This window comes from Diadema antillarum, unplaced genomic scaffold (genome assembly GCF_040938485.1).
Source record: "Diadema antillarum isolate AM-2024a unplaced genomic scaffold, OU_Dant_1.0 seq00000759_RagTag, whole genome shotgun sequence".
NCBI classification, from domain to species: domain Eukaryota; kingdom Metazoa; phylum Echinodermata; class Echinoidea; order Diadematoida; family Diadematidae; genus Diadema; species Diadema antillarum.
In genome coordinates this window covers 1,523,650-1,541,060 of record NW_027271650.1, presented here as the reverse complement: position 1 = coordinate 1,541,060, position 17,411 = coordinate 1,523,650, and the positions used below count along the sequence as shown (strand labels likewise).

The following is a 17,411-nucleotide window of genomic DNA, read 5'->3' as shown; positions in this document are numbered from 1 at the left end:
TGTTACGTAATTCTACACGCTAATTACCCTCGCGAATAGGCCAGACAATGAACGTCCCGCTTAAATTTTTCACGCTAATCAGTCGAGCGCCAGCTAGATCACAAAAAGTAAACAGTAATGCTATTCTTTAAACTAGACTCATTTTATCTTCTGATCGTAAAAATTACTTGTAATCCAGGAAAAGATATATCTAAAAGCTGACTCAAGATAAAATCGACTTTTCATTTTCTTTCTCGGATACGTATGTAAAATATCTTTGACAATTGATTGATTCTGTATAATTCATGATCATTTGACTCAATACATAAATCTGGAGGTTCTGAAATCAAGAACTAGCAAGGAAATTCAGTCACATGTGCGACATCGTGAGGGAGGGGAGGGAGGGGTGCTTGGATGTGTCCTTGTCCTCACTCTATTCTTTATTCACGCTGTTCATGCGTGTTGTCTTACGTTGTTTTGTGTAATGTAATGCCATGGTTAGTATAACGAGCGGCGGTCTAGCGGTCTATTACCGTTAGAATGGTGCTGGGCATAAGCCATCATTTGATAGTTGAACTTTAGTTCCAGAAGTGTAAAATGAGAGGATCGAGCTATAATACAGAGCCACTGGTTTTTTAGACCTACCGACTGATGTTCTGTTTCGGGTACTGATTATATAGAAGCTCAAACTTAAAGTTTAACCGGCGATCTAGCTACGTATAAAAACTTATAAGAGTCATTAAAATTACCACCGGACTCGAAGGATTGAATGGACTGTTGAGTGTTGTGTTAATAATGTTGACATGACATCAACCGACATCGTTACTGGACTAAACTTATCCTAGAACTTTGTTGACGGTTTCCGGTTTTCTTCACTTGACGTTGCCTCCTCCTCCTCATGCCCAGTGCCAACGTGTGCTCTTGATAAGTTCATGGTCAAATACACTCACTTGCAATCGTATTAAATCTCGAGTCTAGATCCAGACAAGACGATCGACAGTTCAAATTTCAGAACTTGCAAGCAGGGGAATGACTTTGGCAATGGATCTGTTTCCGATGACCACTCTTCTGACGACCATCTTGTTGAGCTTCTTTCTCATCGTTTCTGCAGTGCTTGATTCTTCCACACATTTTGTACAGGCAGCAGAAGTTAAACGACCGACATTTTTGCGCCGGCTGAGTCCTGCTGTAGATCTACATGAACAAGGTTAGTAAACTAAAACTAATAGTGGATCGTCGAGAATGAAATGAGACTATCGGTAGATGGTCAGTAAGTAGATAGACTATATCAATTATCATGATTATAACTTTATTAGTCTAAACTCTAATTTACTGTGCAATAGAAAAGATCAAGATTCAGCTCCTATGTACTACCGCGGTACCTAACCAATTTGCTAACGTTAGTCAAACTATAAGGACGGATGACAGTGTAGACTTTGCTAAATAGATATTTGATTTGAGAGGAATAGGGACATTTTGTGGGCTAACCATAATCTTTTGGAGGATCTATGCACAGGAGCAAGGAGCATTGCCATTGATGCTGATGATGCAGGGATGCCAAGTTCAAAAGATTTTTATGAGTGAGATTTTCATGACTCGGCATCTCGGCGAGCGAATGTGTGCGCGAGTGAGGGTGCGGGAGGGGTTTTTCCCCCCTCCCCATGGTAGGGAGCTTTTTCAATTCTTAGCTCTTAATGGTGCGATCAGGTGCATACTTATGTGAATATCTTTTACTTATTTTGAAAGACAAAAGGAAAATATACCTTCACCAGTTGCAACTACATGTTGTATCACTCTAACCCTTTGAGCTATGCTCCTTATTATAGGCTCAAGTTGCAGACTTCGACCAATGCGTTCGAGAAAAATGGGTGCCATGCGTGAGATCGTGAGACGGCCCCAAAATGCTAGAGTCTCACGCAGAATGCGTGAGACTTGGTAACTCTGGATGATGAGTAGTGTAGAGTCTACATGTAGGTACACTGTCTACTTAGTAGCTAGGTTTTATCAATTTTAAGGGAAAAAAGTAACTATTAACAGTACTGGTCTAGCTTTCTTAATACTTTCCAGGATGAACGTGGATAACCTATAGCTTGACAAAATAATTATAAAACATGTTGTTCAAATTGTAAACACACAGTGTACATGTACTTGTAGATCTACATCCCCATAGGTATAAAAGGAAAAAAAATAAAACAACTCCACTGAGGTCACTGATAAAACATTTTGAGTGTCGGTCATGTGGGTCCCGTTTCATAAAACTTGTTATCAGTGACAACTGCCACACTTCTATGACAAATTTGCTCTTAGCCAATCAGACGCAAGGATTTCAGTAGCTTATAACAACTATGACAACTTGTCACTGATGACAAGTTTTATGAAACGGGGCCCTGGAGATGGATTGAGGGCCTACCGTTTAACGTGAAAGGACATTGTTGCGCGACAGAGTGCAGTGTCGGGTGTACACTGTATCTACAATGTTGTATAGAGAAAGTTATTGCTTTGGGGCATTGTTTGCGATGGTTGAGTTGGCCAGACCTGGGGAGAGGGATGGGTTTAGGGTGTTTTCAATGCAGCAGAACCACTTTATGGCTGATTAGTAAACCTTTGTTGTCGTGCTCCACTGAATTGTGAGTGTGAACTTGATAGATGCTTTGGTGCACCTTGTCCGTTCCAAAGTTGGCGCTCATGCCTCGTGATGAGGTAGGTGTTGTTGTAATCAATGCAAGACCTGGAAAATCTGGACTGGCACTACAGAAGAAAGTAGGATTAATTAGAAGTGCAGTGACTCCATCCCTCTAAATATGATGCAAAACCTGGAAAATCCAGATGGACACTATAGAAGAACAGATCTCTATAGGTCTGAATAGGGGATTAAAGTGCAATCATGCGTCATGTTCAAGTTCCCTGTAATCAGCCTTATTTTGTTGTTAAAATAGATATTTTACAGAGGACATTGCACACAACTGACATGCCTTTTTACAGTTTACATCTGTGCAGCAAACCATTTTTGTTGTTATTGTTGTTTATGTTGTTTTTGTTTCCATTTCTCTTTTTTATCCCCTTTTCCTCTCCTCTTCTGTGCTGATGTGAATGGCAGGGTATATCAATCCAATTTAAATCTTTGTTGTGCGATCGAACCTACCTTTTTGAAAATTTGGTGACCAAACCTCAATTTTTAGTGGCCCTGGGCCACTCTACTACATTGTATCAAACCCTAATGTATAATCAGTGTGATGAAAATGAGATTATGCACATATTTGTATTGTTACAAGTGGTTTGTGGATATCTCACATTGGTCATTCTCCTCCTCACACAGCCTCATCTGAACACCAATATGACTTGGATGTGACCAGTGATGGGCCTGTGGTCCGTGGTGCGACTGGTACATTCGTTGCTGTCCTCAGAGCCAACAACCTTGGCGAGCAATCAACCGCACCTACATCATTCTGCTACACTTGGACGGGGCCCCCACACTATTTGAATGTGAAGTGTGGGAAGAGCGATACATCCACAGTGCAGATAGAATTTGAACCACAGGTCTATGAGGCAGGGCTGTACACATTTCATGTAAAGGTCTATCCTGAATTGCCATTGCACCTCTTGGCAGAAGGCAATACAACGATTGCTATCACAGGTTCGTATATCATTGTTACTGTAGTGTAATACTTAAAAAATAATGAGGAAAACAATGATGGTATTGATCGCAGCTGATTGACATACATTGTATTGCCCTTAATTGACATATTACAGACCAATTATTCAGTGTTTTAGTCGTATCCATGATATAAAAAAAAAAAAGAGAGAGAGAGGTCATGGGCATGTACATACTCAGGTTGGCTTGAACCAGCTATCTCCAATGCGTCCAGATTACCAAGCTTTTGTGGATATGACACCTGTCTAGCAATCGAGATATCCCCCCCCTCCCCCTCCCCCCCCCCCCCATTTTTTCTTATATCATGGCTACTACCAAAACACAGGTTGAATGGTGCTTCTAAATATTGATGGAGAGCAATTGTCCATCAGTTGCAGTGAAAACAGCTGTACACAAGAATTCAAAGAATTTATGAATTTGGATAGTATGATTGATGATGATAATGGTAGCTTTGGTAGAACTGAAACAATGGTGGTACAGTAGCAATATAGTACTAGTAATATTATTGATTATAAAAAGGAATGATAGCAATAGTGATGACAGTTTTAACAACAGCAATTTTAAATATCTGAGAGGTAAAAAAAAACAATTTTTATGGTAGTTATCGAAGGATACCCTTGTAATGAATGTTTGTTATCATGTGGGCTGGAAATTTACCAGGTCTTTCTGGAACCTCCAAGTAATATATAGCAAAAGTTAAAACTGAAAGAATAACAAGTTAAAAGTATGTGTAACCTTTGCCTGTGTACTGGAAAGTTGCAAAAAACAAAACAAAACAAAACAAAGGGAAGTATCTATTTCGTGACACATAGGAAGAAGGAAACCCATGGCCGGAAGAAATTGTTGCATTGCTGTACCTGGTACTGTGCACAAGGAGGCAGTGGTTTTTCTATGACTGGTGCTGAGAATACGTAGAATCTTGTGACATATTCCAAGTGTCTTGCTCTCTCTTTCAAATGTGACATACCAGTACACTAGTAGGCCTAATGGGGGCTGGATATGGGTTGTAATGACAAAACCAAAAATCTATGGATATGTCACAAGTATTTTGGATAGAGTACGGTTCATGGATGTTGTAATATACCAGTAGGCTAGACTTCATCATATTAATTATACATGCACAATGTATGAAGGCCTACAAATTGCTGCATGTATATTTTCCTCTTGGGCTGATATATTTTTCTTTCCAAATCAAAAACTGCAGCATTCACAATTTGTATAATGCACCCTGGTCAGATTATACAGCAAACAGCAAGGCTCTGGTCTTGTTCTTTTCTTTATTGATAATCCATTGAGTAGCATCTTGGGATTGGTTATGATTTGGCCTGCCCATTCTTAATCAGCACTGACTGGAAATAACATACAATACATTATAGCTGAGCATTGTGCAGTAGCTACTTAGTACTTGATATTGTTATCTCCGTATACTTGGCAACACACCAAGTATGCCATGATCATTTATTCCCATCACTAACCTTTGCCAAGAAGGTGATGTTTTGTTTTGTTTTGCTTTGCTTTTGTATTGTTTTTGGGTGGGTTTTTTTTTTTGCATCAGTTTGTTTGCTTTTGTGTGTCTACATGGTATTAGCGGTAGCATATAATGAGCATTGTACATGTACAGGGACGTGGTAAGAAGTTTCAGAGAATGTTACCAAGCGAGAAACAAATTGCCAATTGTAATTGTGAGCTGAATCCAGGAATTTTGTGTATATGAATTCATAGATTATAAAAAGATGGAGCAGTTTTTACACATTGCTAACTGCAATGTAACTAATTACAAGTGGAGAATGCCAAGGAAAACTGGTCAGAAACCCCGTACCACAAGATTTGACACAGACCCCGGTTGTGTGTTGGTTCTGTGACTCCAGACTGGTTTTCATTCATGACTTCTTCTTTTTTTTTGCATATATCGCATAATTTTGCTTTTATAATATGTATAATTGCCCAACATTTAGGGTTCATGGGCTACAGTGGTAGAGATAGGTGCCCTGTCCACACTTTCAAGTTACAATTACATTTTATGAGTAATATCTCCTGTTTTAAGAGTTAGCGTGTTGCATGGGAGGATTTAAATGCTGGATTGGCAGGACCTTTTCACAGGCCCTTTAGTTTCTCATCAGCTCTTCCCTCCAGTGAGATAAGAAGAAGATATCAAATGAAATCAGTGTCTAAAAAGTATAGGCTTCATTGTATGTTGAGGTGAGAATATCAATCTCATTAAAAAGAAATAGTGATCAAAACTGTTGTATTAGTCGCTATATGGCAATTCTGCAGGAATTTTGATGTGTCTATATAACAGACATAAACCTCCCTCTCTTTGAGGTCAAATTTGAAAAGTTTCCCCATACAAAGGCCAAGGGGTGGACCAGCATGAGAATATAAACACTTGTGGACAGAGATGATCTTTGGACTACTAGACATCTGTACGCTCTGTACGTACACTGATGCGATTTCCACAAGAATTCACCCAACGCTACTGCAGCTGTGAAATACATACACACGTTAACATGCTGACAAAAGAGCCTGATAAAGATAAAATGGTAGATTGTATGAAAACAAACACAGTGTAATGGGAGCAAAATACAAAATTCATTGAATGAGATAAAGATAGACTTGTCAAGATATCTCAGATATTGTATACTGTACAGTATGTATATAAGACATATTCTCTTTTGAAGTCTGCATAACAGTTCTGAATTGATTTGAAAAAGAGATTCAGTGTTTACATAATGAAATACAAGATTTGAAAACATGAATTATTGCAGGTTATCAATCACAGTAGATTAGATATATGGAAAAAAAAACAACTCCCTACTGTCAATTTATACATGTTCATTTTCTCCCTACTTGTCAATAAATATACCAGTGTATTCAGGTGGATTTCTAGTAGGCTGAAATAAGCTTGATATTTGGGGTACCGAAAAGCAGCTTGCAATAAAGAATTCAAACGCATACAACTCTGTAGATAGAGTATCTACAATGATATTAATAGCGCTTACACTAGGTGCATATGAGGCTGCGTTTATCAACTTTCCCCTGTTAAACAGCTTTCGATAGCCCTTTCGAAAGCCCTTTCCATATCCCTTTCAAAAGCCCTTTCCAAAGCCCTGTACTATTAATTTGCCGCTTGTTTTCTAAGAAGGGACGGCGAAAAGCAATTACCATCACAAAGACATATCTTCCTTTGAGAGTGACGAGTCATGATACAGTGCCACTTGAATCAATTGTCTTCCTATCTGTGAGGCAGCTCCAGTTTAGCACGTACTTCAAATATTTCTGAGTGGCGGCATGAGCCTAAGGCTGCGTTTATCAACTTTCCCCTGTTTAAACGGCTTTCCAAAGCCCTTTCCAAAGCCCTTTAGAAACGGCTTCCAAAATAGTTGCGTTTATCAACTCTCTTCGCGAACACGATAACTGGCCTGTCACTGCATAGCTGCATTGCGCAATTCAACCCGAGGAGAAGAGGTCATATAAGGCGTGCATTGTTCGTAACTGCAGTACAATACTCCAAAGCCGTTTCAAAACAGCTTTGTGTTTATCAACTTCAAAAGGCTTTTACAAACAGGTTTCTGAAAACCTGTTTAGGAAACATTTGGATAGCCACAAATTTGCGGCTTTCAAAAAGGCTTTCCGAAAGGGCTTTCAAAACAGCTTCGCATTTATCAACTCGTAAAAATTCCTTGAAAGCTGTTTGGATAACTTATTTCTGCCGAGAAAGGAGAGTTGATAAACGCACTCTTTCGTAAAGGCTTTCCGAAAGGGCTTTCAAAACAGCTTTGCGTTTATCAACTCGTAAAAATTCCTTGAAAGCTGTTTGGATAACCTGTTTCTGCCGAGAAAAGGAGTTGATAAACGCACCCCAAGTTGACCATAAAACTCATTACAGAATGCAATGTGTCTGTATTGAAGCAGGCAGGAAATTAATATTCAAGGTACTGGTGAGAATAAAATACAGAACCAGTCTTATGGTTCTGCAATTACATGTACACTAATGTATATTTCTCTCCTTTGAGTATACATACTAGATACAAGATAGCATACAGCTGTAGTATACAGGATTGTGCCTTTGCAGAGATTCCAACCCCAAGCACTTTCTAATCTGGAGATTCTCCCGCCTGAAATCCCTAGCAAACGGGAGACTCCAACTTGATGTGCGCAAAGTTTCTTGTGACTGGGGTCCGGGGACCGCTTAAGGGCCCTGGATGCTCTAGGGTTCTAAAAGCTCTCTCATGCTATCTACGGCTTATTTTTCAGCATACGATGATACCAAGTAAGAAGTCATTTCAAGCAGCAGACACAGAGCCAGGGTGGGAGAAATTAAATCTCAAGCAGGAGAACGGGAAATTTTGCAAAAATGGGCTTTCGGCAGGAGCTTTCCCATCAAAAGCGGGAGAGTTGGAGTCTCTGCCTTTGTAGATGAGTGCTGTGGTCATATAGCCGTGCATATTTTCATATCACATTTTAGCTTTTTTCTTCTTGACACTGGTCCTTTCAATAGCTTTCAAGTCTTTTGTAATTTCTAATGAGACAAGGAAAAGTTTTGTTGCCAAGATAGCCTAATCTGAGTGATCTGCCATTAAATAGTAATCACAATAACCATTGAGTTAGCCCAGAAGGGAAATTGTTTTTATTCATGCCCCCCCCCCCCCCCCCCCCCCGATCACTAAGTATACATGTACACTGTAGAGACAACTGAGGACCGTTTCATGAAAGTTGTCAGCGCTGACAAGTTGTCGGTCTCTGACAATCACCATGGTAACAGTCCGTGACCAGAGCATCTCAACCAATCAAAACCAAGGATTTTGCTGAAATTGTCAGCGCTGACTAAATTGATGAAACACCCCCCTAGATCAGTCAAATTTTAAGCAAAATATAATTTGAATGAACTGTATACCAGGGTACAACTGATAATGTTTCAATATCTTTGAAAGCATCTCGTCTCTTGTGTAGTGGGCAAAGCACAACTGGCTCATATACATGTAGATTTGTGACTCATTTTATTGCATTACTTTGCTTGTTTTGGCAAAGTCATGTGTTATGCCTAATCCTACTATGGTTGCCCATGGTAACATGCATAACTCTTTCTTCCGCTACATTCATACACACTGCAGGTGATAATTCACTTTGAGTGTTGATGATGATATTTGGGTTTCTGCTGCACTGGTACTGACATCCAATATGCAAGCTTTGCCACATATATGAACCCAGTCAGACTAAACGATGTATGTTTACTAATAGGTTATCGTGGCAGACATAACTTGTGGAATTGATTTTCGCTTTTTAGTCAACAAAGGAAATGAAGGGCATGTAGTAGAGAATCAACCATCTACACCAAGTTGAAGTGTACGTATGCAAGGTGTAAAGCCAGGCAAGCTTGGCCCAATTTAAGATCAGATTATGTCATTTCTATTCCTGTGCTTTATTGGTTCATTATGAACTGCAATTAATTATTGTATCATCAAGTTAACTGTTAACACATCCTATATACACTCAGTTTTCTGAGATCTCCGAGTCATTTGGCAATCGTTGCAGTCTACTTTAGAGTATCAAGGCATTATTGTATGCAGTGTATGTGAGCTTTACAGCGTATGATTCCTGGTGAGCCATTGGTCGTGATCCTAAACCACAGACCACATAAAAGATCATGACGTAAACCGGAAAGTTTCCACTCTGTGTATCCTCTGGAACACACGACGTGCCACGAATCACCCAATTAACTGATAATGACTACACCACAGGAGTTTCAATGTTGCTTTTTTCCATGAAAACTAATTTTCAAAGCCATTGGAGGATACATAGCTCCAGATGATCACAGGGTCGCCAAGCTGTGGCTGTAATTCATTGATGAAATGACATGCTAGAGACATGACTTTAACTATTAAAATTTCAGGAAAACGTGCTGTCACATTAATTGACACTACCACATTCCCAAACTTTTCATTTGATACCTTTGAATCATGTGGAGGAATATCATTTAAAGCAAAGTTGCAGATTTTTTAAAACTAAATATTTGCAAAATCTATCAACACAATAAAATGTCTAATGGATTTGCAGTATAGTGAGCAAATCATCAAACCCGTCTGAATATTATACGTGTAGATGGAAAGATCTAATTCAGATACTGAATACTTACTATTAGTGTGTGAGAATGATGAACTCATTTTTCTAGAAGGCATATTTATATTTTTTATCTGATACTTGTTGTGAGAACTTGGTTTTAAATGGATGTTCCCTTGTCTGATATTTGTACATATAAAACACATTTTACATCTTTTGTTATTGGGTCAGGAAAGAAAAGAAAGGTTTTCCTATATTTCTTGTAAAGATTATGGTAATTTTGGCACTAGGATGCTAAACAAACAAGAGAAGGGAACACTGTCATGATAGTGAAGGTCATCAAATCAAGATGATGTACACACGCATGTGGTAAGGGACATTATGTTATCACACCACAGCAATTTTGAGGTGCGCTTTTGGTTCTTTTAAGATTTGTGCAATAATACTTTTTCCCCTTTTTTCACTGAACAGTTGCCTTTTGCTATATTGTGAACATTGCAAACTCTTCTATCCCAGTTTAATTGCATGTGAAGTAAGAATTAACCTGTTTTGTTTTGCTTATTAATTGTTTATTTGTTTGTTGTGTTGTTGTTTTGTTGTTGTTGTTTTTTTGGGGGGAGGGGAGACCCAACAATGCTAGTCCAATCAAGATGTTTAAAGTCTATTTCCATGTTGCTAATCCTCATTGGGTGTATTTGTATATCATTGAAATAGATTATATTGTATGCGCTCTCTCATGTCTGTCTATAGATGTCATTCTCTACACTTTGCTATTTACAGATACCATGAACGGGGAGGTTCTTGCTGCCTCGAGGGCATACCCACAATGCAACACCACAGGTGACTCCCAGTGCAACCTGCCGACTGGTGCCAATGTCTCCCTGATTGCGTCCGTCTACGACCCCAGCGACTATCTGGAATCGGCAGAATTGCTGTACACCTGGGACACGGGAGATGGTCAGGTGTACTTTGAAGCATCAGTAAGTAGAGTAGCTAAGGGCTGATAGCTTAAAGGTAAAACGTAGTTATCTGATGGGCTCAAAATTCATCTTCTTCCACAATCTGGAATGAGCTTGCAATATAGATCCAAAGGGTCTATCAAGAAGCTTGTCTGGCTGACGGGAATTGTCAGGATATGGAGTTGTTTTGGAGTGTTTTGAGATAGACACTGTAAAGTAATAAAAGTCAATGTATCCGACTTTTATTTCTGAAGCGCCCTCCCTGGTCAGTAATGGGTATGTAGATCGCTACCAATATATTTATTTAATCAAAGTAGTAGTAGTAGTAGTTTTGAATCGCATGCAGCTTGTTAGCTGCATGCGATCCACTCTCGCGCGACAGATTCTGCTATGGCCCAATATGTTGTAATCAATGTATAGATATAAAACATCACATAGCAACCTTAATTGGGTATACTCTGGGGCTGCATTACTTCCAGCATACCTTTTTCAGTAATATTTAACATTTTGTTGTAATCCAAGTGAAGTTGCGTTACCATTCAGCATTATTTCACGCATTTCTTATAAATGCCTTTGTTTCCATTCTAGAGCAGCAATATCCAGTTTTTACAGTCATATGGAAACTATGTGTTCCCATTAAAGTGCCATTCAAAATGCTCACACAATGTATAACTACCAAAGTTTAGTGCAATGCATGTACATGAATCTCCTTTAAATTGAGGTTTGACATACAAACACTGGACTGATGCCCTCAGCCCATTTAGGACGAGTCTTGATTATACATAGGCAGGTGTCTATGGGAAATGCATGTTGATGCAAAATCAGTCCGTCCTCAACGGGTTAAGATACCCAACACCCTCAAACAGAGCAATATCATGATATTCCCATATGATTTCATTTTATTTCTGTTTTTATCTCCATTTCTTACAATCTCACTACAGCCTGTTCTGGAGTATAGCTATGAGAAAATGGGAGTCTACAATGTTACTTGCAATACAACAGCTGTAACACCAAGCAGCAAAATCTTTTATGGCTCCTGGACTAAGAGCATCACTGTTTTAGGTAAGGCTTGAGATCAATTCATGTTGTACCATCCGTTTATTTTTATCTGCCAATGAAATATTATAATTCCTGTGCATTTTGTTTTACATCATCAACCTGAGGTGAACTGACATGATTGTTTACTACCAACTATTCCTTGTAATGCTAAAAGTGATGTAAGACTAAGAGATGACAACCCGAAGTTATCATCCTGATAATTATTCTACTTCATACGGTTCTTCAACCGCTCTCACCAACTCCTTCTTCCATAAAACAGCAAAGGATTGGAATAATCTGCCTAGTAATATAAAGCAGATTCATAAATTTGACACATTCAAAGAAGCGCTCCAGCGTCACCTCCGTTGTGATTAGCTGCACATCACACCACAGTGCTGAGTGATACTCTATCCACAGTTTTTCAGTGTATTCATCCAGATCCAGATCCAGATGGTTCCAGAAAGTTCAAAAAAGGTCACTTCCCCCCACACACCTCCTTTGACATCCTAAACCCACCTGTGATCCAGCAATTCATTAATTGTAATCCCCTCTTAGCCTTTCATCACAATAGCCTTTGTCCTATTTAAAATTGATTTTTGGCCTGTGGGTATTGAGCCTGGTCAAATCCTATTTTATATCCCCCAGACGCTGGCAGACTTTAATAGGTGTGATAAAACCCATGGAGAAAGAAAGATCTCAGTACAGGGGGGATATAATGCCCCCTTTTTCAATGGTGTATAGAGACTGGAGACATGAAGGGGTCCTGTCTTTAATAGAAGAAGGTCTTTCTGCTTATGAGAATTTTTGTATAGTGTCAGGATTTAGGGATAATGAAGGCTAAGAATTTTACAGGGTCTACTGGCTCATGTTATCTCTCCATAAACCCACATTGCCTTTGATGTGTTGCAGATCTAGAGTACTTCTTTATCTCAGGTTCTTTTATATACATTGTGTATCTCTTTTATTCCTCCCCTCATTAATTTCTTTGTATATCACCCCCTCAATTTCCAGTGACATGTCTAGGCTCTGCCTATTCCATAATAGCAGAGTAACTTCATTCATACATCACTAGTTTTACTAAAGTGATATAACGAGATGCTTCCAAAGTTCACTAAAGGTCACTCCTCCAGGGGTCGCACTTAACTTTTTTTTTAACTAGCCAGGCGGACTACTTAAAATCAATTTTGACACTGAAGCAATGTTTTGGCTAGCCAGACGGACTAGTAACTTCAGAATTTTACGATTTTTAGCTAGTCCGACGTGATTTCGGGTGGCCAATGGCCAGCGGACCATCGCCAATTTCGAACCCTGTCCTCCCTAGGCCTCCCTCACCTGTGAATCCAGCAACCCATTAAGTTTGTAGTTCATCCTGTGTCATGTTTTCATGCTATGCCAAATATTGAGTAAAGTTGAACTACTTCCAAGATTTTTGACGTAAATGTTGTGTATGATAAGTGACAGAATTGTGGTGTTATAGCCACTTCAGTAGAAGAGATTGTATGTGCACAGTTCATTTGTTCATGCATTGCTATAGAAGATGTATGTTTTGTTTTAATTAACTGTGATTATGATCTATACATGTATGTTCGCAATTGTGTTACCCTAGAGTGTAACATCTGCGACCACTCTTGGAGTGTCAGCCTCTTATATGTAGAGTGACTACTGTACATGTGCATTGGTCACCAGAGACCAACACGTTATTATATACGCTGGCAGTGCTTAAGCTATATGATAATTCTAATGAGCTTGTGAATGAAATTAGAACCACAAATTAATTGCATTATTATACCAGCTTACAGGAATATTTATGTTTTATGCAATGTTTGCATGAAAAACAGTCAATGTTTGAAGCTACATGTACATGTAGGAATTCTACGAGCTTGCAAAGGAAATTTAACAACGAATCATGTGCTTTATTTTGCGGGCTAGAAGGATGAACAAGCAAACAAAGTCTTCCTGTGGATTATTGTAATCAAACAAACTTAGTCTCAGATTTGATATTCTTATGGAATTGGGATTTTGATATTCCATGATCTATATAACTGACAGAAGACAAATCTGTGTAAATGTTGAAGAGATGATAGTGTAACTATTGAACGACTGTGCATTGACATAGAAGCTGGTATACATACTTAGAGTTTTCTGTTTACAAAGTGTAGAGAAAGAGGAAATCCTTTTTGTTGCTTGTGCTAATGATGTTACATCCTTTTCCTCTCTCCTCATGTGAGTGTGTACATATTGCATAGAGGTGTGTTACTGTATACAGCTGTATGGTGTGTGTTGCTGTTGTTGTCATTTTTGTGTGTGTTTGTGGGGGGGGGGTGGGGAGAGCATGCTTGAATACTTCTGTACTTCCTGATACATATGACATGGATGTCTGTTAATTCATACCAGCTGGAAACAAAGTCTGGCGATACCAGGATGTATCCAACCTAAAGCTGCTACCAGATTAGTCTGTAATAAGAGGAAACTTGCACTCAAGTAGGCTACTTGAAATGAATGCAGTTTTGTTGCCAAAGGAAGAGTTCCAAAAATTGCACATTAGTAGAGGCAAACCAGTTTTGAGAAAATGATGTCTAAATGAATCTCATGGAGTCATTTAATGTAAGACATCTTCATTCTAGTAGGGTTTCCAAAATACACCTACAGTTGTACCAGTGTCAGCATTACATGACAGTAAGATTGCTTGAGTAACAATCATTAATTGGTTCTGTCTTCCAACAACTTTATCAAGATACATGCATGCTACTGCAGCTTTAAAATGAAGTAATGTTTGTTAAAAAGGCATAATTCACCATTTGCAGATGAAACAAAAATCCAGCATTAGTGCTTTGAAGTAGTTCTAAAATGTGAGTTGGGGATAGGAGCAACCACTTTAAAAATTTGAATCCATATAATCAATGCAAAATATTGTTAAATACACAAAATGTGAACAATAGCTTTGATAAGGATGCTTCCAGACTAAACCGTCTACAGTTGTGGTTTATTGAGAAAAATACCGATATCTCCTTGTATTTTAGGCTTTATTGCCAAAAATCTTATATGGTAGGATATTTTGTGATACAACAGAGATCTGCACATATGCATCAAATGTGATATCTGGAACATTTTTAAAATCACTACTCCCGAAGGTAAACTGGACCTTTAAGCAGATAGTTTCTTTGTATCAAATACTTTCAGATTTCATGAGTTCTGCCCAATTTAGCATGTGGTACAAAAAAAAAATAGAAGAGTGAATCACTTTCATGAAGATAGAAGAGTGATTCCTGGATAAGGAGCCTGTAAGACTGAATAGATTTTGACTAAATTTTTTGCACATGCAGTTGACACATTGCCTTCTTGTTTGATACCGACCCTCTACAGATGCGATAACCAATCTGACAATAAAGAGCAGCTCGCCCTCAGTGAAAGTTGGCAACAGGGAAGTCGTTAATATCACCTGCAATGGAAGGTGAGTCCTGGAAGTGAATGATGCTCAAAGATGTGCATGAGTGCCACAATTGAGTGGCCAAATTTGCCATATTAGATGGTACATTGCAATCTTATTTATCTTCAGTGTCATTCAGCAATCGCACAAGTTTCATGTTGCTGTGTTCACATGATTTTTGTCTTTTCCTCAGCACCACAAAAGTAAATCTCTCTTCACATATTACTGGTTCACAGCCCATCTGGGCTATTTTTTAAAACTTTTTAATAAAAATTCAATAAAACGTGTGTCAGAAACATAAATCTATTCATGTTTCATGTTTTATTTTTGAGTAAAGAGCAAAAATTCAAATGGCAATTGTAATCTATTGTATCTTGCATTTTTCAACAGAATTGTGATCACTTGCAGGTTGTATTTGATTTTTGCAATTTGATTTAAGTTGCAGACAGTTGCAACTCAAAACTTTTATGCAACAGGCGGCAGGACTGCTACTACTGGTGGTGTGCCACAAATATGTTAGAGTTTTATATGCACAATTATGTTGCGCTCTTGGTTTTAAAGGGATGGTATAGTTTTGGTTGAGATGGGGGATTCAGATTTTGACTTTTTGCGAGATACACTGTAATTGCAAACCACTTATGAAATATTGCAGAGCATACAATTCTAAGAGGAATTCAGAGTTTATTTGATGAAAATCGGTTGTGAAATGGCTGAGATATCCAAAAACAGTGTAAAAGAAAGATCTCTTTGTTTTGGATATCTCAGTGAATTCAAAACCAATTTTGACCAAATAAATTCCAAATTCCTCTCAGAATTGTATGGTCTTTCATGTTTCAGAAGAGTTTTCTCATCATCTAACATAAAAGTTGGAAACCTGAAGCCCCATCTAGACCAAAACTAAACCATTCCTTTAAATACAACTGTGTTCATAGAATACCTAGACTACTTGGGTGTCCCATCTCTCAGCATATTGAAGGGTAACAAACATCTTTATGCATTAGATGAATTCCAACACGTTGAAGTACGATAATTTCTCTTTCTTGTCTTCCAGCCCACCCATCAACCTCTGCCTCACAGTACTGGAACCGACAGACCAACACATCAATGAGACCAACACAACGTGTGGCATTGTGGAGGGGGAGAGCTGCTACAGCAGCATTGTATACCATTTCAAGACCTCGGGCATGTACAGGTTCATTGTTGCAGCCACAAACAATGTCAGCTTTGCCGGCAACGTCTCTGCCATCCAGGCCCACACCCCATGTGAGTTTTGAGAGCCTTCAAGTTTGTATACCTTTTGCCTCCAAAGGGGGATGGAGAAATAGTGTCTGGGGTTTATTTTGTAAGTCCAGCCATTATTATGTCCTAGAACTATTTCAATATGATTGAAGAAAAAAGCTTGACCCTTCCTTGTATGTTTGCAATGATTGCCGGTATATTTTGCAAGAGTTCATTAAACCAATGTAATTTGCCAACTAAACTTGAAAAAGACTAGTGGTAATGTGATAGGAATTACAGTGTACTGCCATTATAACGAAGTCCTCAGGACAGGCAGTTTTCTTTCGTTCCAACAAACTTTCATTGTTACTTGACAGCAGAGTGTATAAGAGATGATAATTTTGGAACCTGAATTTTTATTTCATTGAAACAAGAATTTTACTATAACCATATTTGTTAAAATGGGATTGCACTGTAATGGACAATCAGTTGCATCAAATGATAAGGATAAATAATGACTGAATGAGTCATTGTAAAAGACCAAATCTGTAATATCTCTGTGTATTTTTGTGATCCTCCAGCTCTTCCACCCCAGTCCATCACTGCCATCACCATCGCAGTTGTCGCCGGGATTCTAATGACAGTTATAGGCATGATGGCCTTCCTGCAGCAGGTGCAGCGGAACAGGTTAAAGCACATCGAGGTGGCCAACTTTGACTTCCAGATGAGCGAGAGTGACATGGAGGACGACAATCCCGTCTTGCGCTTCCTAGGCATCCGGAAGAACTCCAGGGAGAAGAGGCCAATCATGAACCGATCCTCAAAGTTTTATGGATTATGATCGAGAAACTACAGGTATTGTGTGCGTGTATGTGTTTAGGTGTGTGAACATCGCAATTTCCATCCATCTTCAGTGTTCTGGAGAGGACAATGCATAGCATGACTGCCTCCACTACAGGAGTGCTTCTTGAATGGATGAATGCGACCATGCATCTTTGATGGATGAATGCCACCATGCATACTGCCTTTTTCCCTGACTCTGCCGTTTGGAGCTGCACAGATGTTGCAGTGCATTGAAATC

General features: G+C 38.9%; 1 protein-coding gene across 1 annotated transcript; it reads left to right on the top strand.

The window, feature by feature from the left end:
- The first annotated feature begins 451 nt into the window (after positions 1-451).
- LOC139738603 (transmembrane protein 130-like) lies at positions 452-17,171 on the top strand. Its single transcript, XM_071649218.1, has 7 exons — positions 452-1,186; positions 3,296-3,613; positions 10,469-10,668; positions 11,589-11,709; positions 15,049-15,136; positions 16,164-16,375; positions 16,912-17,171. The coding sequence occupies exons 1-7, from the start codon at positions 1,009-1,011 to the stop codon at positions 17,169-17,171; spliced, it is 1,377 nt and encodes a 458-aa protein (XP_071505319.1). The 5' UTR covers positions 452-1,008.
- Positions 17,172-17,411: the final 240 nt, after the last annotated feature.